General features: G+C 36.2%; 1 protein-coding gene across 1 annotated transcript in view; it reads right to left on the bottom strand.

The window, feature by feature from the left end:
- ZFAND3 (zinc finger AN1-type containing 3) overlaps positions 1-23,626 on the bottom strand; it is a 104,560-nt gene that overhangs the window by 26,792 nt on the left and 54,142 nt on the right. Inside the window, exons 4-5 of the mRNA XM_032215857.1 lie at positions 12,487-12,666; positions 5,805-5,870 (exon numbers count right to left, since the gene is read on the bottom strand). Of these exons, the coding sequence (XP_032071748.1) occupies positions 5,805-5,870; positions 12,487-12,666 (246 nt within the window). The remainder of the gene's footprint in view (positions 1-5,804; positions 5,871-12,486; positions 12,667-23,626) is intronic.

Here is a 23,626-nt window from a genome sequence, read left to right as displayed (position 1 = left end):
TTTGTTTTATCAACATTTAGAACCAGGTTACACTTATTGCACCAGTCCACCAAAGCCTTTACCTCTTCCCTATAAGCGTCTTCATTATAATCCCAGATAAGACCCACCGCTGCTGTGTCATCTGCATACTTCACAACATGATTTGTAGATTTGTAGATTTGGCACTGCAGTTGTAGGTCATCAAGGTGAACAGTAGCGGACTCAAGACACAGTCCTGTGGAGAACCTGTACTCAAGAGATGGAATTGGAAACTTTTCTTCCAACTTCCACAAACTGGGGCCTTTATATAATCCAACAATAGTATTTATAATATATTACACTATTTACTGTTAGAATACAATAAAATACAAGAGGCACACAATGGGGAGTACTCATGAAAAGCAATGTGCTAGCACAAGCTGTTTTCCTAGCATGCTGGCAGCTGTAAGTCCCCAAGCCATTTAGGAAACACACAATTTAGAGATGAAAATGATTAAAGTCTTGTCAGTCATAGGCAGCAGCTGCAAGCTGGCTAATTAAGATTACAGAACTGAGCTTGTTAACTTTGGTGCACCTTTAGGGGAACCCTCCCTTAAGTCTGTATTTTCTTTTGTTGAATGAAGTAACTTGATGCATCTGTAGGTATATCTGACCTCGTGTTGTCTTTGCATCTGTGTGTGCACTAAGTAGCACAAGGTGAGCACATACTCTGGGACATGTAACAGACAAGGGAGCTAAAGGTTCTAGAATGGAGCAGCCAACTGGCAGTCAAACAGTGTTTCCCATAGGGATATACTTGAGAAATGTTTTCTGAACAATTTTCTTCATAACTCCAGAAAGTATTTAGTTTATTTTGTTGTTGCTGTTGTTGGCTTATGTATTTATCAGCATCTTCTATATCAACATTTTGATTAATTCCATTTTGTTTTTGGAGAACTATTCAGCTGGTGAAAAATAGAGAGTTCTGATACGCCTTCTTTTTCTAGCATTGTGTGTGTATGTGTGTGTTTGTCTGTCTGTCTGTGTTATAAGTGCCAGGAATTACAAATATACTATGACAGATTTATAGAAGTTATGATTTAGTCATCTGCTATGGCTAAGTAGCAACTGAAATTTTTGCATGAGATTATATTAGTATTCCCGATATTCCTAGTTTTCACTATTTCCTGTTATCTTACACTTCCATATTCATTATCAACATATCCAGTTCTTTTCCTATGAAGAATTAGAAGCCAGAATTTTAAATAAATTAGATTATAATTAATATTTTGAACTACTACTGCAATGAGAAAGGCTATACCAGTAAAGTAATTTTACAAGGAAAAGTTTGCATAGATTTTTTAAAGCTAGTTCCTAGCAAAGTATTTTGTATTTTGTATAGTTGTATTTTTGTAATATTTTATTTATATTGTTTTAGCTTTTACTATTGTAAAGCGCCAAGAGTTAACCTGTGGTAAGATGGCCAGACAAAAAAATAATAATAAATAAAATAAATACTGATAAAGAAAGTGATGTTTGTTACTGATTATGACTATGCAACATAATGCTATTGACTTAAAATACCTCAGTAGAAGAGCTTAATAACTCCTGAACAATGATATACTAATCATGATAGGCCCTAGAAATTGGGTTTACAAAATAAGACTACACTAAATAAAAAAAAAATGGAGTAAAGACACTTAATCTAGTACAACTGGAAAGCAAAGGATGTGACCTTTAAAGCTTCAGTATTTGTTGTAGCATGTTTACTGAGATATTATGATGAAACCAGTAATGTAGCTGAATTTCAATTTCATGCTCGGAGATGCTAATATTAGCCTAATCCTGGGCAAAATTTAATTATATGCCAGTGCTATCTATCTGTCTATCCATCATCATAAATGCTAGTATGCCACTTTAGTCTCCTGATTCTGAGGCTTACAGTACAACATGCATCATATAACATTAATTAGCAAATTATCAAAATTAACAAACAGATCAAAATCTAAATGTAATGGACATAACATTATGGCAATTGGTATAAAAACACATAGTTTGGATTTATAGCCCACATAATTTCCCATAAAATTAACTTAAGTGCTGGAGTTTCACATACAATGCCCACATAAGGCACTTTCTCCTCTGAATTTCCCTAGTACCAACAATCATGTCCAATTACCTAGCCCTTACACATTTTTTCATTTAGGGTAATGGGTAGTTTGCTAAAAATGAAACTACAAGCCTCCAGAAGCCCTAGAAAGGAATAAATTGTATTTAGAAGATAATCCTAAACAGCAAAAGCAAAGGAAAAAGGGAGATCCCATCTATACCCACCAATCTTCAAAATGGGAAGATGGTCAACAATTCCTTTTCCTTGATACACTCATACTATTTCACTATAACATCCCAAAATAATTCATGTTTGCTAGCAAAAAGGTAAAGCTGTTGAGAATTTTCCTCTATATACAAACTTTTTAGCAGACATTCAGTTACACTGAACCTTGGGAGCGAGACTAATTATAAATCACAGAGCTGTGACATCTAGCTTATTTTGATACTTTGATTCCCCCCCTTCTTTCTCTCATTAGTCCACCTGCAATTAACATTTTGGAAAGCATAAACATTTGTTTATTATATTGTGACAGTTTGTCTAGTCCTAGTGTCAACCCTCTGGATTCTGCAGCTTTTCTCTCTTTTTAATTTTTTTTTATTTACAGAACAATTTGATTCCATATTAATCATTCTGAACATTCAAAAATACAAGTATTGTTCATTCTATGTTATCTATGTAGTTTTGTCTGGGTAGTCATGTTTCTTCTAAATTATGTACTTTTTAAAATACTGTAAGCCTCCCAGACTCTTTTTGGAATTGGGCAGCCATTAAATCCCCTAACTAACTTCCCAAAATATGCTCCATTTCTAAACTCAAAATTACATACAATCCTGACTTTAAAACAACCTGTCCAGTCTTGCTGAATCTGTATGTATAATGCTTCCATAATCATTAGCTAAAGTCCTCGGTGATACCTGCGCATTATCCAATTAACTCCGCCTGTCAGTGAGAGGTGACTGCACACATTCTCATCTGTTAGGGTGAACTGAAATAACCTTTTAAGCAGTTGTTAGAGAAAGGAAGGAGGGGTGAATAGAAAGGCAATTGGGGAAAAATGTAGATCCAGATTTGTGCACATAGCATATTCTATCTATAAAGAAGATACAAGTACTGTGATCTAATCCAATGTATAAGCCACCTTTCCATCTTTTGGATAAAATGTAGTTCTTCTGCCTCTCCCCCCACACCCTGCCCCCATTATATGAACATAAGAAAGAGAAGCACAACTAATATTGGAAACAGCCAGCAAGATGGGACAGTAAAATTTCATCAACATCCATCATGCTACTTTGATCCATTATCATGTCCTAGCATCAAATAGTCTTTGCTTTGTCAGTGTAAGTCCCAAACACTTTATCCTGTTTATAATTGCTGATGAGCAGTAATACAGTTTCTATGCCTCAGCTCCTGTACGTTCCACTTCAGTGCCTACCTATTAGGTAATAACTTTTATTTACAGCTTTGCTTCATGTGCCATTCCATTAGTACAAATGAGAACTGAGCAGAGGAAGAAAAAAATGTGTCATTAATGGGTACTGTCACTGACAGGACTGATGATGTACATTACATTATTGTACTAATACTCCATGTCTAATAGTGAAGGCACAGGGATAGCTGAATTTGTAACATAGTGTCCTCCATCAGTCAAATACTAAAAAGTTACTTAAACAGCACCTTAAATGTCAACTGAATAAGACTTACTTGGTTGTTGTTTTTCTTTTCTTTTGAAGTTAACTTGTGTTTTTTTAAAATAAAAGCAAGTGTTTTACCATTGTAGAGCAATAGGCTATCTAAATAATAATATTAACAGAACTTTTTCCCTTGCTGGTTTTGTATAAAAAAAATAACAAGAAGTTTAAGCATACAATTAATTTCAATAAACCAACCAATAAATTTGATATTTCCCTTATATTTATTTTCCACAACTCCAAAGCACATCACCACCAGAAGTGTTAAAGGTTCTATCATTGCTTCTGCCCTCAATCTAGATAAATAACAAGGTAATCCTCAACTTACAACAGTTGATTTAATGATCATTCACAATTACAAAGGCACTGAAAAAAGTGACATGACCATTTTTCATACTTATGGCTGCAGTGGTCCATGGTCATATGATTTACATTTGGATATGATCACTGGTTTGTGTTTAAGATGATTGCAGTGTCCTGGGGTCAGGAGATCAACTTTTATGACAAGCAGAATTAATGGCGAAGCCAGATTCACTTAACAACAGCCTTACTAATTTAACAACTGTAGTGATTCACTTAACAACTAGGGCAAGAAAATTTGTCAAATTGGCCAAAACTCACTTAACAAATTTCTCACTTAGCAACATAAATTCTGGGTTCAATTGTGGTCGTAAGGTGAAGACTACCTGTACTTAACAACGGATAATTATTATGGAATTATCACTTCTGTGCTTTCTGTAGGTAGTCCTTGCTTAACAATCATAACTGGATTAATTGGAAACTGGAATTTCCATTGTTAAGTAAAATGGTCATTAGGTGAAACATCACATGACCACATTGCTTAGTGACAGCGGGTCTGGTAGTCCTGGTTGTGGTCGTTAAGTGAAGGCCATCCTGTAGGTAAGGACTTCACGCTTCGGCCCTGTGCAAACACTGCTTTGTTCCATGTCTCCTTCCCAGCTGGGCCTGTCAAGCTCCTTTCAGAAAATGAGGCTCTACCATCCTGCCACCCTTGACTCTGTTCTTTGTTGAAGGTTGAGGATAATTTGAAATATATATATATATATATATATATATATATATGTGTGTGTGTGTGTGTGTGTGTGTGTGTGTGTGTGTGTGTGTGTGTACACACACACACACACACACATACACACACACAGACTGCTGGCAATGCAATTCTGTGTGATTACTAACTGATTTTTTTAAAGAAGATATCTATCACAACAGTTGTACTCATGTATCCCTTGGATTTTTATAAAACTATCCTGGGATGATCTTGGTTAATACTTGAATAGGAAATTGCAAGGCTTTACGAATGAAAAATCGAAAAAACATCCCCAAAAAATGTAAACCACTTTTGTATTGTGAAGAAAACAACATGAATATGTCTAGGTAGCGACAAGGGGTTGAATACAGCTCAAACTTCACTTTTATCTTCAATTTACAGGCTTGCCAAATCAGGTCATGTGGTATGAAGGAATTAATCCTTCACTCCATATTATTTATTTTACCACATTGGAGGACACTACAAATTATTGCTTTCCACCTCACCTTGCAAAGAATGGTTTGTCTGGTGAATACAGAAGCCAATGATGCATATCCTAATGAGCAATATGCGAAGTAACTTCTGGAACATTTTATCCAGCAAGCAGTTTACATCACTGGGAAGATGAATATCAGACAAATAAGCAAAAGGCACTTGTTTCCTTTTGATTGTGGAAGCTGCAATGCAACTTACAGTATTAATGCTTTAATAAAGCCCATATTTTATATTTTTTCCTCCAGAGCGAAGAATGAGGGCTGGTTGAATTGACTGGTGCTTCTGTAGGAATATGTGCAGGATTAGTTTCTGCTGATTCTGCCTTCCCCTACCACTTTCACGTTCAATGGTAAATTATTAAACACGTAACATGAGATATGATGGCTTTCAATATGAGAAATATGGGTTTTATGAATGAGATCTTTCTCTAGGCCAGTGGAACAGCCTAGGGACCTGGACATTTTTCTTTCATAATATATATTCTTTTAAAAATAAAATTTACCTGAATCACAAGATCTTTTGGTTGCTGTGGTTAAGGAAACATGAGCTGTATCTGTGCATGGCCCACCTAGAAATAGAAATCCATAAATCAATTCCAGTACTATTAGCATTTCAATAGTGGTTATCCAGAAAAAGACTATTTCTTGGATAATTAATATTGGTTACATTAATCACAACATAAATATTGTGGGAATGGATAAAGGCAAGGGATAAGGCTATTTCTGTTTCTCCACTAGCCATTCCTTTCTGTTTCATCTTTATTTTGGCTAAGATCTACCTATGATAACCCCAACTTCATGACTCCCATATGGTTTTGAACAGCTCCTCTCCTTTTTATTTGGTAAATAAAATTCATAGTTAACCAAAACCTAGATTACCAGGGGTTAATCTACCAGTGTAAGGAAACCTTTTAGATAGTAGACATCATTCATGCATTTTCATGTAACACTGTGGATGCCAATAAAGCAAATGAAAATCCAAACAATGACATTTTAAAACACCAATGATTAAATACTTTTCAAATCTTATTAGGCTTCTTATAAACAGAAATTTTAGCCATTTAACCTAAAAAAGGGATTGTCGTCAATACTACCATTTTGTTTTATTAATATTGCTTTGGAGATCAATGGATGTCATACACAGGCTTTGCTGATGTTGCAGTAGATACTTTTAAGATCTGATAAGGCTGACATGCTCCAAGCCCCACTGCTTCAGCAGTCTCATCTGGTGGGACCCGAGGCATTCCTTTTCTATCATTGCTTGATTATGTGTGAGTAGCAGGAGAAAAACAGCAAAAATCAGGTGAGTGTAGCAGAGTCTGTGGAATGCAGGGCTATAGAGGCAACTGGAGCTATGGGCTAAGGTACTGTATTTTCCGATGTATAAGGCGACTGGGTGTATAAGACGACCCCCTACTTTTCCTGTTAAAATATAGGCTTTGGGCTATACTCACCGTATAAGACTACCCCTCTTCCAAGGCACACCAAATAGCCAATCAGCCTTCATTTTGTTTCCATAGCCTTTCTCCCAGCTTGGAACTAAACCAGGTGGTTTTTCCTTCCAACACTCCCCTTCCCCAAACTGGACCCCAGATGAGTTATTGTTATTATTATTTTTAGTGTGTAAAAAGGGTTGGGGAATAATTGCAGATAATGTTTTATCCTTTTTGATTGTTGGTTTTTAAATAGATAGATAGATAGATAGATAGATAGATAGATAGATAGATAGATAGATAGACGTAGAAAGAGACAGAAATAGATGAACAGAGATAGGGAGGGAAGGAAAAGGAAGGAAGTCAGACAGGGAGATATCTGTAGAAAGGGAGGGAGCTGGAGGGGCTGAAGAGAGAGGGGTCTGCCATCCGACATCCTTGTTGTCATGAGTACTCTAATTTCTCTTCTTGAATTGGTGAACGTTGAACAAGACGCAGCAAATAACAGCCCGTCTCCCATCTGTGCACTTGAAACAGACAAAGCAGGCTCTGTCTTAGTGAGCTGGAAAATACCCTTTAGCGTTGACCGTTAGCTTTGGGCGAGGAGCAGAGATTTCCCAGTCAAGAATAGTCTACCTGGGGAAGGGAGATTAGCGCTCTAGGCTCAGGAAAAGAGACTCTGTACATATTTCTGCAGGTGTTATAGTTCTGGTGTTTGTGATGCATTGGGGGTGGGGTGGGAGAAATAGAGTTTGGAAAGGAAACAGTGAATGAGCTGAGTGTGGAAATAGCTTGGAAAATATGCCTAGGAGAAGAGTGCCAAGGTTATCGATTGAAAGGCAGGTGTTTGCGCTGGTGGGGGCACGGCTTTTTGCTTGGCGGTGTTGCTTTTGCTTTGGTTTTGGGGTATGGCGTTTCTTATATCCAGCATATAAGATGACCCCCGATTTTTGAAATAATTATTTTGGGTTAAAAAGTCATCTTATACACCGGAAAATACAGTAATGGTATGGCTGACTGAAATGTAGGATTTGAAAAAGCATTTCTGAGTGCCAGGTGAGGGAAGCTGCAGTCTCCTGCACTAGTGCTGCTGGGCTGGCTGTGGTTTCGCAAAGCACTGCAGCATCCCTCAACTCATGCACAGTCTGCACCAGGTCTCCCAGGGCCTTCCCAAGTCCCTTTATGGCAGCCCCCACTCCTTACCTGGGATTCCCTCGCCTTAATAACTCACAATTCTGGGATAAGAAAAAGCTGGAAGTGTCAAAATTGCAGTCACTAAGCGATGCAGACATGTGATGCCTTGCTTTACAACCGCATCTTTTAGCAATGGAAATTTTGGACTCAATTGTGTTCTTAAGTTCCACAGTGTATAAGGCTTAATCAACACATATCACAACATGATTAAGCCTCTGATAGGAGTTACCCACATGTTAAAAAATATCCTCAAGAAGCTGGAAATAATTCAAAATTATAGGCAATTTTATACTGAACAAATAAGCTGGGAGTTATAAATTCCATTTTGATATAAACACAAATATATAATCTATTTTTATGACTCTCACTGTGGTGAAACTATGGTTCAGGATCAGGCTGAGAATATAGTTGAAAATACAATGTATAAACCAATCATCTGTATGCTGATATAGTTGCAGAACTCACATTGTGGATGTTGTTGGGAGAATGGCATTTCTGAATGCCTGCTGTAAAACTTAATTTTATAGTAAGAAGTAAATCACCTAGGCATCACTGAAAAATTAAGACTTTGGTAGGCTGAAAAGCACTAACCTATCAACCTACTGTTGCCAACATAACTAAAGTTTTTTGTAAAAGATTTATTGTACTCTCATATTCTGCCTTAATTAAGATGACATTTGCATAACACAATTAATTTTCAACTATAGGCACAATGGATTAATTAGGAACACCATCCTTTATTAACTACTTTGTCAATTTCATCTTATCATAATCATGAAGATTTTACCTCTGCAGGATTAGCCATGCAAACATCCAAATTCTATATTCTAAAAAAAGAACTGGGTACTTCGATGAAAAATAAAACATATAATAAATACAAGTGTTGCTATAATAGTAACCCTTGTACCTCAAACATGCAATTAATCATTTTTATGCCCTTTACTAACATATGTAAAAACTATTTATGAAAAGCTTTAGATTGTGATGATTCAGAGCAGAGTCCCTAGCATTATTTCTGTACCAACATCAACACAAGTTCAGAAAATTCTGATGTGGGATTCTGTACCAGAAAAATCTGTATTCAAGAAAAAGGTCAAATTTGAAGCAAGAAGTGATAGGTGACAAACATAAAGATTTCTTACTGTGATTAAGAGTCTCTAGATATTCTACACAAATATAATTCTTAGAATGGAAAAGAATAGAATAGAATAGAATTCTTTATTGGCCAAGTGTGATTGGACACACAAGGAATTTGTCTTTGGTGCACATTAGTAATTTAATCAGTTAGTAATAAAAATCACTGCTTATAAACAAGTTCAAGCAGCTTTTTAATAAATATATGGATTAGAACATGAACAATAGCACTCTGAAACTGTATATTGACTATTTCATATATAAAATGTAAGGTTTCTCCTCATGGACATGTTAATGCGCATTTATCCTTTTAACGAGCTGGTAGAAAATTATGCAGATATAAATCATACTGCCTCCAAAGGAAATAATTCTTTTTGAATTAAATTTACATCCTGCCTCTCACTTAGGAACTTGAAGCGGTGCATTAAAGAAGTTTACTGTTCCTTAGCAATAAGGCTAGTAAGATATAGTGCTTATGAACTTAATGTAGGACAATTATATTGGTACCTCAGTGCTGGGTAACATTCAGTTAAAGGCTCAATTATTTTAAAGGGATTCTAGATGGCAGCTGGCTTTCTTCAGCTGTGGAATTGTAAATAAGTATACACAGAAAATTTACAAAGTTAGACATCAACAGTACCAAATCTACAGTTTTATTAATTTATTAAACACATTTATATGGCCTCCAACTCACATATGGTGACTCTGAGTGGCTTACAAATGGTTCTTCTTAAGTACTGGCAGAAAAAACAAGAGTTGAGATAAAGGAAGAGCCTTGATGCAAACCAGATGGTAACTGATTATTTGTTTATAAATATTTCCTATCTATCCTTAGGAACATAATTCTGAGGCGCTAACAGAAGATACCTAAAGAAATGGCAGCTGAAATATGCAAAATGCGCATTTCAAAATATGGCACTATTTTGAAATAGTGCAATTTCAAAATTGCACTAGATTGTACATGAATTTAATAGTTAATTTTTAAAAATACCACTGTGGGAACTGGTAGCAAATAATGGATGCATTTTAAAAGATGCTATCAGTAAGATAAGTAGAAATCCTAGACTGTCCTTTGGGAAACCCGCCTAAACTCTGAATCTATCCATGAATGTGTGCAATTGGAAGATGCCCAATTTATCTACATAATCTTTGAAAAAAATCATACATTAGAATCACAAACATATAAGAAACAGCCAAAGAGAAACTAAATTTGTCATGGAAACCTTTAGAGATACTGCTCATAATCTGCATATATAGCCACGTGTAAAAAACTTTAGCAATTTCTTTTTAGTAATTTGTGTTTTTAAGGCTATTTAGGGTCCTCCTATTCAAATGATGCTAATTAAATAATTCTTTTTAAGTGTCGAATCCTACAAGATTTGTGTAGCAAAGTTATTTGCTTCATATTACTTTATTATTTTTATTTCTCATGCCTTACATCTATTCTTTTAAGTTTCCATACCCTCTCATCTTTTGATCTTTTTTCTCCATATAACACAGGAAAAATATATACAGTGAAACTACTACTACTACTCTTTTATGGGGTTATTTTCTTTTGATTATATTTTTCTAGTTGTATATTTCAATCATGAGTTCCATCCCATGACGTTTATTATAACATGACAATATCATATCTGTCCTCATGTACTAGGACTTCAAGTTCTCCTTGTTTGTTCATCATAATTTGAGCATTAGTGTGTAGACATCAGAGCCCTTTATGGCTAACCTTGTGTTTGCTTGCTATGTCTCCTGTTTTATACCTGAATCCCCCTTCCTTCTCACCACTTCCATTTTCAAATTCATTGTCTTGGAATTTACCCTTTGGATTTGGTCCTAGAAATTGGCATTTTTCCCCACCAGATTTAGTTTAAAGGTTTTTTGATAACCCAAGTGAGATGTCTTCGAAATACATTCTTTCAAGTCCTTATGAGGTGGACCCCATCTCTTGACAGAGGACCATCATGTAGACAGCATAGAGTCTACATAATAGACCATAGTCTAGAAATCCAAAGTTTTCTTGATGACATCATCCAGTCTGCCAGAAGTTTTCCTCTGAAATCCTCCATTCCCTCACTGGATGTTGATCATCATTTGGAAGCATGGATGAAAATACCACATGTGCTCCTAGATCTTTTACCTTCCTACTTAAGTCTTTCATGGTCCTTTGATACCTTTTCAGGCTCTTTGTTATTGTATCATTGCAATGACACACATAACTTCCAGGTCCAGCTGCTTCTTAAATACAGAATTTTCTCTAAGAATATTTGGATACTTAAGGAGAGTAAATACATATATGTATGTATGTATGTGTATGTATGTATGTGTGTGTGTGTATATATATAATTCCCTTTAAACAGGACTACAAAATTGTATATTGACAAGGTGATAAATTAAGGTTAATTGTTCTGCAAGATATACAGAGAACAGTTGTAACATTTTGCTTTGCAATATAAGCAAAATGTTACAACTGTTCTCTGTATATCTTGCAGAACAATTAACCTTAATTTATCACCTTGTCAAGTTTGTTTGGAAGGATAAAGCTTAATAAAGTGATATCTTTTTAAACTAAGGACACTTAATAAAATTTGGTTGAAATGAAGTTAATGATCACATGCCCCTATTTTTACTGAAATGGAGGCACTATATTCAGTATAGTATGAAGAAGTGTACTGTGCTGAAAAATATTAATATTTTAAGAAACGTAGCAATGAAATAACATTTGCATTATAGAATTTTCCGTAAAACAAGATAAACAGGGAAAAAGCTCTTAAATTAATATTTAAAATAATTTACAGTTTGTAAATTCTTCATTATGGGAAAGAAACTTTCACATTGAGACTATCAATTAGAACGCTCCATCTGCTTTATAATTAGCTCTGGTAAATGATACTAATCTGAACTACAGAAGAAAACTTCTGTTTGGGAGAATGTTTGATACAGATTTCTAGAGTCTTGAGAAATAAGAAGACTCTGAGGCCTGGACTTGTATTTTATATTAAATATAAATAGGGAAGATCAAGTGGAAGTGGATCAACCTACCAGAATGAAAGAGCAAAAATGACCTTCCAAAAGCTTGTTTTGCAAGCTTATTTTTATCCCCATTGTATATATGGTACCATCTATATATTTGTAAAAAAAATCTGCAGAAACGTTACAATGAAAACTTCGGTTTCTAAAGCATAATTTTAACAGTTAAATTATAGATTCATAGATTGAACTGGGAAGTATTCCAAAATGGATATATACAAGCAACCAAATGCTTTTCTACAAGCATATCTAAATAGGAAAGAAACATTGATTCTTTTTTCTTCAGCTAGAACTTGACAATCATTCTCAAACTCTTCCCTACCCCTAACTTTAAAGAGCTAAAATCCTTAAATTCCAGAACAGCCTAGTGTAATCTCCTCTCAAACTGTATACTTACATTCCTCTTTGCTCAAAGAAGTTACATTCAGTTCTGTCGAAAGTTGCTGGTTGGAGTTAACAGTCTGTGTCAATAGAGAGGTATTACTGTTGTCACTATTTGTTTCTCCAGAGAACAAATCCGATTGGCTGTTACTTGTGCTGGGAGTGGACTCATCATCTGGTTGCTTCTTCTGAAAATCTAACATGACACAAAGTTAAAGAAGTGTTACAAGGCAAAAAAAAAACATTATTCAACATACAAAAATGTTATATTTTACACAGAAATTGCAGATACTTGTAAATGTATTAGAGTTCTTTCTTTCTCTGCAAGACAATATTGTGAGGTGATTCAATGGGCACTATTCCATTAAAATGTCAGTTTATATATTTAACAAGTATTTAAAAATAGAAATAACAGTGTGGTAAATCATTAAATGGGACTAGTGCTGTTTTTTTAAAAAATTCTAAGGTGTCAATGAAAATTGTTTTACTTTAGTTAATTGTTTTGAAAGAAGATGAATTGTTCTATTAGTGATTCTAGAATTCAAAGGTGTATGAATGGATGGATGTACACACACACACAAAAATCTGTATCAGAATTTGATAAGACTCCTGGGACCTCTGATTAACAACAGGCATCATAACCTGGAGCTGAATAGGAATCAAAGGAGAAGTGTTAAGATAGCCATTCCCTAGATTCTCCCAGGGCAGGGGCTTCAAACTCAAGGCCTGGGGTCTAGATCCAGCCTGTGGGGGCTTAGATCTGGTCTTTGGGGCCGCCCTGGAAACAGCAGACTAGCCCCCAGTGCCTCTGCCAGCAAAAAGAGAGCATGGGAGGGCCATGTGTGGCTCTCCTGAGCTCCATTTTCGCTGGGAGAGTGCTCGGGCCACCACAGGTTCCCCCCGACACAAGTGATGTTCAGCTGGCCATGCCCCCCCTGGCCACGCCCCCCTGCCTCCCCCCCAAGTGCAAACACAACCCTGATCTGGCTCTCAATAAAATCAAGTTTTGACACTCCTTTTCCAGGGTACATCTATTGGGATGAGAGTAGTAAAATTTAGTCTGTCAAGATTCTATCTATTGGGTGTAAGCAAATAAAGAACTAAACTTTTGTAGGACTATTCTATTGTATATCACTTTTGGGTTGGGCCTGACACATGGTCTTCAAAAAGTAGAATGCAACAATATATTAAAATAATGTATTTTTATATCAACAGAAATAACAAAGACAGAACAAGGAAAGAATTAATGCAATGTTCATTACTAGCTTGTCCACTAAAATCACTATAAACTGACATCCAGAGTCAGTTTATATTTAGTTTATTTTAGTTTAAAAAGAAATTAACTCAATTGAAATTGTTTCAGAGTTATTTTTCCTGCAATAAATCTGAAGACCAAATCAAAGGAGAAATAACAAAAATTATAAACCTTTTTTTTTTGCTAATACCATCAGATGTGCTATTCTTCTTTAAAGTGAAAAAAGCATACATTTAAAGCTTTGTAAGCCTCTAATGTGCTTTTTCTTTCACATACAAACTTTTATTACTTTATTAGAGAACTACATTGAAAAAAATGGGTAAAAATGGGGAGGAAAGAAATTGTGTGGCAATTTGGCTTGTAAATTTGAGAAATGCATCTTAAATCAGCTTATATTAAATGCAACCAAGCCATAAATACCATATTTTTCGGTGTATAAGACGCACTGGAGTATAAGACGCACCAAGGTTTTGAAAAGGCAAATTTTAAAAAAGTAGGTAGGTAGATAGAGGGATTGAGAGGGAGAGAAGGAGAGAAATACAGTAGGTAGGAATAGAGAGAGAGTAGTTAGGTAGATAAAGGGATAGAGAGAGACTAATAGAGAGTGTAGGTAGGTAGTTAGGTAGGTAGGTAGGTAGAGGGATAGAGAAATAGAAAGAGTGAGAAATACAGTAGATAGGGAGAGGGAGTAGTTAGGTAGGTAGGTAGGTAAAGGGATAGAGAGAGAAATAGAGATAGAAAGATAGAGAAAAAAAAGTAGGCAGGTAGGGAGAGAGAGTGTGCGTGTAGAGGGATAGAGAGAGAAATAGAGAGAAATAAAGTAGATAGGTAGGTGTTTTTACTGGCACAGCACTTGATCAAGTAATTCTCATTAATCAGTTAAAGAGCTTTCCAAAAGCAAAAAAAAAAAAAAGTTTTTATACCCTGCAAACTTCCCCAAAATGGCCCGTTTTTCATGAAAATAGGCCCAGTTTTTTTTAAAGGCATGAATAGCCTTGGGGAGGCTTGCAAAGTGCTCCTGGGGGACAAAAACAAGCAAAAAACAACCCGTGGTTTGCGAAAATGGGTCCATTTTTGTCAAAAAAATTGCATGCATAGCCTTATGGAGGCTTATAGAGTGATGCTGGGGGTGGGGTGCAAAAATGGCCCATTTTTGCTCGTTTCTGCCCTCCCCAGCCCCAGGGGCTCTCTGAAAGCCTCCATAAGGGTATGCATGGCCATTTTGGTGAAGGGGCGTGGCTTCGGGAGGCAAAAAAATGCTGTATTTGGTGTATAAGACGCACCCAGATTTTCCAGTCTCTTTTTGAGGAAAAAGGTGTGTCTTATAGTCTAAAAAATACAGTATGTGTCCATATTCATCTGTTGTTCTAGCACCAGCAGCTGAGCTGTACTGCGGTTTTCAAGCAGAACCCTCCTTCCCCGAAATCCACCTGCTTCACATATGCAAAAATGTGTATAAATGACAACAGTGAGTTGCCTATTTTCATTTTCTTTTACTTCTCCTTAGCAATTTTAATCAGTACAGAACCACTCAATTGCATTTATTTAGTATTTAAACAAATCCCCAAATTAGAAGGTAACTGTAGGGAAAACCACAAGGTTTCCAGGTTAAAAGAATCTTCAGTGCAATGCTGGTATCACACAGAAAATCTCAGAAGTAGGCTTATGAACTGATTGATACAGAATTTAATTATACTTCATTCAGAGAGCATGTGAATTGAGTATTATTTTAATAAAAAAATCCCCAATCAATTAGTATCTCTTGTAATGCTAGCACTTTATAGCCCTCACTTATATGCCCTTAAAGATGTCTACAGAGAACTCTAGAATTTAGGAACATGGGTCTATTATTTTTAATTAATTTCTCTAGACCACCATCTGAGTTTCAATTAGAGCTGAAGTGCAGCTAATTTTCATAATCTAAATTCAAAACACTTTCAAATGTTTGCTTCAAAAAAGTGAGCGGAGAATTTTAGTTAGAACAACATAAAATATACTTTGAAACAAGTTTTCTAGAATATACAAATGAAAGAAGACAGGTTAACAATTACAGACTTCAAATACATGAAAAGTATCAGAGCAGCAGCATATTTTCAAAAGCTACTTAGTGGTGACATTTAAAAAATAATAATAATAATATTGATGATTTTGGTTTGTCTAAAATCTAAAAGTATTTAAATTCCACATCAACTGATTAAGAGATTTAGTTTCCTAGCACATATTCACTTACTCTTATATATCTGGAGGTGTGATTTTTTGGAAAGAATTAATGTTATGACAGGAAGAGGGAACATCTAACAACTTAACGAAAGAAAATGAATTCATTATGTGTAATATAAAGAACAGGCCTTGCACGCATTCACAGAAAAATAAAATATCAAATTAATGAGCTAACACTTCTAAGAATTTTCTATAAACCTCAAACAATGTTATTACCTTCCAATAGGGAGGGATTTAGCATGTCTGTTTAATTTCCCTTTACTTTTTAACTTTTATACAAACTTTTGAAAAAATATATCTATGTTATTATATGCAGATGACACTGTGCTTCTTTCAGAGCTACTGGGCAGAACCCTTACTCAGTTTCCTTTCTATATCGATCCTATTAACCAAAAGCCAAGATAAATATGTGAAATATCATGCAGGGCAATTTACATTTTTAAATATTTAGTGTTATCAATTTCATGCCTCAGGAAATTTTTTACAGTTCTACCAACAGTGTCACTTGTTGAGATGGGCGGGTATAGAAATTATATAAATAGATAAACAATTGAAAGGAAGCAATTTTAGGCCTTTTCTTGTCAACCTATATTAAACCAGGGCACTGGCGTAGTCTTCTATACAGAACTCAGTTAGGATCATATTCCAGTTATTCTCCCCTTGAAATAATACTATCCATGTTCCTGAAGGAAGTGCTTTCAAGCCCAGATGCAACCACAGTACTGCCGTCACATTGCAGGCTGGTTTACTCAGTGTGGAGACTCATATTTAGCTAGCAATCTTTAATGTACTGAGTTTAATTTCTGGCCAACAGGTTTGTCTCCTCAAATAATTTTTGATAATTTCATTCAGCCTAGTGGAAACAATACTGACCTATGGCCTCGCTCATGGTCCATGATCTATGATCAAACTAGGGTACCTTTTAATAGCAATTTCAGAAATATTTTGTATTGCAAAATAAGTGAAAGCTGGTTCTTGATAATGTTGAGTGTGTATCTTATCAAATGGCATACTACCTTGGAAACGCCTGGTAAATGCAAAGCCTTTTCAGAAGATCAATTTAATGTTAGTTGAGCATTTTGTTGTACAGAAGATTTTCTAGAAAGTTACACAGTAGCTTTAATAAACATTGTAGACTATTTAGATGCCTATTTCTCCCTGTAAACAATAGCCTGCTATTGAAATCTATCAAATTTTGCACGGTACATGCATAGTGTAGCAATAAATATCCAATGGATGCTAGCAAAAACTAGTAGTTCTTTTCTGATTGTTGTGTAATCTTCAATTGTTCTATGTTATTATAGTTGGAATTACTATAAAGACATGTTAGTTCTTGCAGGTTATTTCAAGTATTGGTCTTCAGTCATAATAAACACTTTATTCATATGATACCCCTGTAATGCTGATGAAACATTATGTTCAAACATATCTGTCAAACATGCCTTATGCTTTATTTGTAAGCATTTGTTCCTAGCTTCTGAATTCTTATGGCACAGTAGAAGAGAAGTTATCAGAAAAGACAACCTGATCACGGCTGCAGAATTAGAAAGGTAAATTGACCATTGATATTCAATTTATTAAACTTAAATTTACGTCCAATTTATGAACTTAAAACAAATTAAGTCAATTTATTTAAATTTAAAACACTTTCAAGAGGATGAAATTCTAGATTTATGGGTTAGAATTTAAATATTTTAAGTGTTTATCTAATTTACTACTTTAGCAGCAGCTGCTCCATACCTCTTAATGGAATTATAAACATTAATATGTCATTTTTGCTATACCACAATCTGATAAGAAAAGATTATTTGCAAACATCATTAATAAGATTTGGATGACAAAAATTAACTTTCATTCTCGGAACATTAATATAACTCATAACTTAATAATAAATTGAACCCTTAAATAAATTGTGACTTGTTAACACCCACAATCCTTGCTTAACACAATAAGCAGGAATGCCAGGTTTATCATTACCAAATGTTATGGTAACACATGATGACCACAGGGACGTGCAGTCACTAGAGGCAAGGGAGGCGAAGCCTCACCAGTCTCCTCAGGAAAAAGAAATTTAAATATTTTTTTTTAAATAATTAAAGCCAACATAGTTGCTACCAGATTCCAGGTCACAGTGGCTTGGTGTCTGCTTAGTGTTAACCAAAGCAGGAGGCGAGAGAACTCGGGGCCTCTTTTCCATAAGGAATTTTTGCCTTCTAAAAGTTAAGAAAGAGTTAAAAGGCAAAGAAGTTCAGATGGAAAAGAGGCACTAATTCTCCCGCCTCCTGATCTGCAAGCAGCGAATCATGTCGTCTTGAGCACGCTTACGTTGGGCGGGGCGTGCTTCAGAGGAGAGAGGAGTGGGCGAGAAGGAGGAGGCTGGCTCTTTGCTGCAGACCTGGGCGCTTGGCGGCTCCCGCGATGCAAAGTGCCCCACCGCCCCGGCCCGATTCTCCAGGCTCCGCCGCTGGAAGTCCCGGATTGCCTCTGGGGGAAGGCTGGGTGAGAAGTGGAGCGAAGCTTCTCCGCGGCTTCCCGGCGCTATGCAGAGGCTCTCGCAGGAGCATGTGCCAGCGGCCGGCAGCCCGGAGCGGCCCTGGCGGTGAGACCGCCGGCCGCTGGCACGCACTCCTGCGAGAGCCTCTGAGCAGCGCAGGGAGGCCGCGGGGAAGCTTCACTCCGCTTCTCATCCAGCCTTCCCCCAGAGGCGATCCGGGACTTCTAGCGGCGGAGCCTGGAGAAGCAGGCTGGGGCAGTGGTGCGGGCTGGCAGCATCGGAGGCTGTGGGGCACTTTGCATCGCGGAGCCGCCAAGACCCGGGTGCTTGGCTGCTCCCGCGTGCAAATTCCCCCCCCCCACTGAGGCCAACCGCTGCCCTGCTGAGCTGCTTTGCAAAAGGATGCCCAGCTGAGCCTCACCAGTATAAACCTCACCGCACGTCACTGGATGACCACATAGCTTAATGGCAGAAATTCCAGGCCCAATTATCATCTTTAACCAAAGACTACCTGTAGCTCCTACCCTCCATTAATCATTTGGACAACCATTTGTCTGAAAAGGTATAGGGTTTCCTGACTCAGCAGGGGGTTGAACTATAAGACTCAACTCTATTATTCTATTCTATCCTATGCTATTCTATCTTATTCTATTTAGCTGAGAAAACACTAGCAATATGAGTAGCAAGTTTACATACATTTAAGTGTATTGTTCAATAATATATAGGCTAACACAAAAAGAAAGAAAAAAATATATTGGTCATTAGACAACATTGGTATACGGGTACTACATCTTACAGGTTGTACAATTGAGACCAGGAACTTAGCTGTTAAGCAAAGTGTTAGCTAAGTGAAAATCATGTGACTGCAACTGTACTTGCTCACTCTGGTGCTGGGATAATTATTAAGATCATTCCGAGGTCGGAAAAATGGGGATCCAGATTGTTGGGAGCAATATGTTGACTCTGGTAAACTGTTTAGGAAGGCTGTAAAGTACCGTGAAGTGGTATATAAGTGCTATTGCTGTAATATTTGTGTTTACATTCAGTAGAGAATGAATGGGGAGAACATATTAAAAGGAATGCACTAGCACTGCTTGCCTAGCATGCTCATGCTTAAGAGGAAGCAAAAGCCTTTGGTGTGAAACTGATCAGGGTCTTGTCAATTTCAGGCAGCCTAATCACCAATTAATGTTGAAACCCAGCTGAACTTGTTGACTTGCAGTTGATACTTTTCAGGGACTCATGGTGGGGGGCAGCTCAGGAGAGAAAGGTTGCTTAGGTACCTTTCCATTCTCCAAAGAGGCAGAGGAATATCTGGTCAGACACATTTTCAAGAGGCAATTGGACTTTCTGTTTTTCTTTGAGACATTTCATTTCTCATCCAAGAAACTTCTTCAACTCTGACTGGATGGTGAGGAATGGAAGGATTTATACTCCTTGCAGACAGCTGGTCATTGCATTCTTTTAAGAGTCATTTGAGGTTTCTCTGTGTCATCAGGGCATCTGAGTAGTGTAAATAGACGTGAAACCTTCTTGACCAGCTGTCTGCAAGGAGTATAAATCCTTCTATTTCCCACCATTCAGTCAGAGCTGAAGAAGCTTCTTGGATGAGAAGGGAAATGTCTTCAAAGAAAAACAAGAAGTCCAGTTGCCTCTTGAAAAGCACCTTTGGAACAATCATGACCTAGATGACTGAGAATCTCCATAGACCTGTAAAATGCTGTATAGCAGTACATTTTAGATATTGTACATGAAATTTCTTTTACAAGCTCATAAATCTGATCATTAATAAATGGTCCTTATCATATAATGAATATTGCATGTGGTACAAATTCTTTAAAATATTGTTGTAAGTAAAAAGTAAAAAAATGTGTAAAAAACCTCTCTTTGGGAAATTTATGTTGCTTATTGGAACCTGTGCTATAAATGGGATAATTATATATTCCTAAACACAGCAATATTTTCTTTGTGGAATGTTTTCAAAAGATATATGGTACTCATTTAAAGCATTTAGTCAAAGTAGGTGTTCCTTAGATGTTTTGGTTTTCAACTTGCTTCCATCTCCACAAGCCTATCGAATAGTAAAGAAATTGTGGCAGCTATTGTTTCCTACAATAACATTTTAAAAAAGTAATATATATAACTCAGAATCTCATTTAACTTGCTTTATTATGAAAACCAGATTCTTTCGTTATGATATATTTAGACTTTGAAATAAATAAGCTTGGTTGATCATACTATTTGGGGGGGCAAAGTCATGAGCAAATGTCATATAAATTTGTAATATTTACATATTCTTGTGCTCTGTTGCAGTGCTGAGCTTCCAGAATTCTTTAAAAATATCCAAACTTAGAACTCTAAGCTCTTTGGGGATCACTAGTGAACTTTATGTTTGCTGTTCTGCATTGTTCAGATTTTGTGCTATTTACATTTTTCTTGAGATATCTGTGTCTATGTGGAGACGGTTCTTGTCTTGTGTTTTGGTTGTACAGCAGTTTTGGTTTGTTTTTTGCTGAGCTTCAAGCATAGATATATAATTTCAAATTATTATTTTTTTTAAAAAAACTTTAAAAATAAGGTATTTTTAGTGAATTCTGCCAAAATAAAATTTGAAATATTTAGAGTGTTCCTGTCATAAGAAACACTGGCAATTGGATCTGAATCACTATAAAGGTCCTTCACTTCAAAAATTGAGGGATTGCTATCAGTGAGACAATTTATAGAAAAATCAGCCCCAAATATTATTTTAAAAGTTTTTTAAAAGCCTAAATTATTTGGAGTGTTATTCATATAAATACGGTCAACTCAGGTGACTTGAATGGCGTAGGTAGGATTGTTTTAATGAGAACTCATTTTTCTGGTTTTTGCACATCCCTATTAAACATTTCTTTCATACTAATTTATTGAAGTAAAATGCATCCTAGATGCAATTTTAACAAGTCCCCATTTCAAATCAAATGTAATCCCAACAAAGGATTAACATAGTTACTGAATGCACTTATCATAACTCAAGTAATATGTATTTTTATATGCCTGTTCAGATATTATTTTTTATGTGGGAAAAGCAATTTCCTTGTAAATGTTTATTTTCAGTACTTTTACTTTCACAAAGTAAAAATTTGGAAATGATATTGTTACCTGTTAATTGTACTGTGACTATACAAAAAAAATATGATTTAATTGATCGTAATATTTCTATTTATTTTTCAGTTCTCTGAACAAGATTTGGGTTTCTTTTATGGAGACTTTTAAATCACATCCATAAGTCTTTCTGCAATTAGAGCACAGTAACGAAGCAGTTCTGTAAACCTACTGACAACCATTTAATGGAAAGTGTGGAAAATGGTGGACATGTTCTGGCAGCACATTTAATGGATATACAAACACCCCTAGTCATCAGCCCAAAGCAATACTGGCAGAAAATTAACTTTGTGCTGCAAAGCTCATTGAGCAGCAAGAACGCAGTGATATGGCAATATAAACTCTGTAATGGTGAGAAGGGGAGAGAAGAGGAGAATAGGATGCACCTTTTTTTTTTTTGAGGAGGCAGTGTTCATTAATTTACAGGTTTTTTCTGTTTAGAATGTTGCTTCATTGCACAAACTAGCAGCTGCCTATGATTTGCAAAGCAAGCATTTTTGCAGAGCTCTGTAAACTCTGTGGACAAAGCATGTCAAAGATTTCAATTCATAGCAAAGTTTTCATGTCAACAATAGATCTTATTCATTCCCCCCTCCCTCCAAATACAATTATAAGAATCTGAAAACCAAATTTAGCTGTGACCAATATCTACATTCCAACTTGGGCAATATAGAGTTGTATCAAGTAATCCCCAACTTACAATTTATTTACTGACCATTCAAAGTTACAACCGCACTGAAAACAGTGACTTATCACCGTTTTCCACACTTAGGACTGTTGCAGCATCCCCATGGTTATGTGATCAAAATTCAGACAACTCATATTTATGATTAGTTGCAGTGTTCTAGGGACATGTGATCAATCACTTTTTGCAACTTTCTGACACACAATCATTGGGGAAGAAAGATTCACTTAAGAACCATGTTACTAAGTTAACAATCAGAGTGATTCACTTAATAACTGTGGCAAAAAACTGCTGACAGAAATTTTGGGCTCAATTGTGGTCATAAATTGAGGATTATCTGTAGGAAAATTATAAGCTAAATATGGTAAATAATCACCATTTAGTGTCCAAAGTATTTAAGCATGGCACAAGTCCAACTATGACTTCCTACCTCAGCGAGTAGACAAAACTCATTCTTCCTCTTCAGACATAAGCAAAAAAGAAGACAAAGACAAAAGGCTGTTTTTCTCCTCTGCATGAATTTCTTCCACAGAGGGATAATAAAAAAATATTTACATTTCTGTGAGCTCAAAAAGATTAGGATCTGCTAAGATGTCTCAAAATCAGAAATACTGATTTAGAAGAGGAAAACAGATACATTTTTCAGACTTTATTTTAAAAACCATGAGCTCTTCCAGAAAATCATGGCTCAGTGGACACAATAATAACAAGTTTGAAATACCACATAAAGTAGCTGTAAAAGAAAGGTATCTGACTAAATGAATGTCAAACAAGAAATGCAGCTTAATTCTTCACTTGTTCTGCTTCTCTAATCACAGAATCTCAGATTCATAAAATCAGGTTTTCCTTCCAATTTGTGGAAATATGAAACACTTCTTGAAATATATAAAAGTACATTATAAACCTTGTTGTTTTTAATTTGGAGTGTGTTAATTTTTTATAAGTCAAAACCATAAAAAAATGAAGAGTAAGTTTGGTGCAAGTGCTGGCTGTTAGGGATGTAATCCTAGTCTTGGTTGACAATATATATAAGCCATGATTGAAATAATGTATCTGTTACTTTAAATGCTCAAGTGAGATGCGATTGGATGCTGTTGCTTTAATCAGCCATAAGAGGGAGTAGGAACTACTGCTGTTTGTTCCTGTATGTTCTCCGTCCTTGTTATTGGAGTTGATACTGGTGGCTACTCTGTATGTTAGTTAGTTCACCTCCCCAGGCTCCAGAGGCTTATAGGAGCCTGGGGAGGGCAAAAACAGCCTCCCAACCCCCAGAGCGGGAAAAACTGGCCCTACGGGCAAACCAGAAAGTTCAGGAACAGACTTCAGGTTTCCTCATAGGGCCAGTTTTAGCCCTCCGGAGC

Source organism: Thamnophis elegans, chromosome 4, assembly GCF_009769535.1.
Source record: "Thamnophis elegans isolate rThaEle1 chromosome 4, rThaEle1.pri, whole genome shotgun sequence".
Taxonomy (NCBI): domain Eukaryota; kingdom Metazoa; phylum Chordata; class Lepidosauria; order Squamata; family Colubridae; genus Thamnophis; species Thamnophis elegans.
This window is presented reverse-complemented; position numbering and strand designations above follow the sequence as displayed.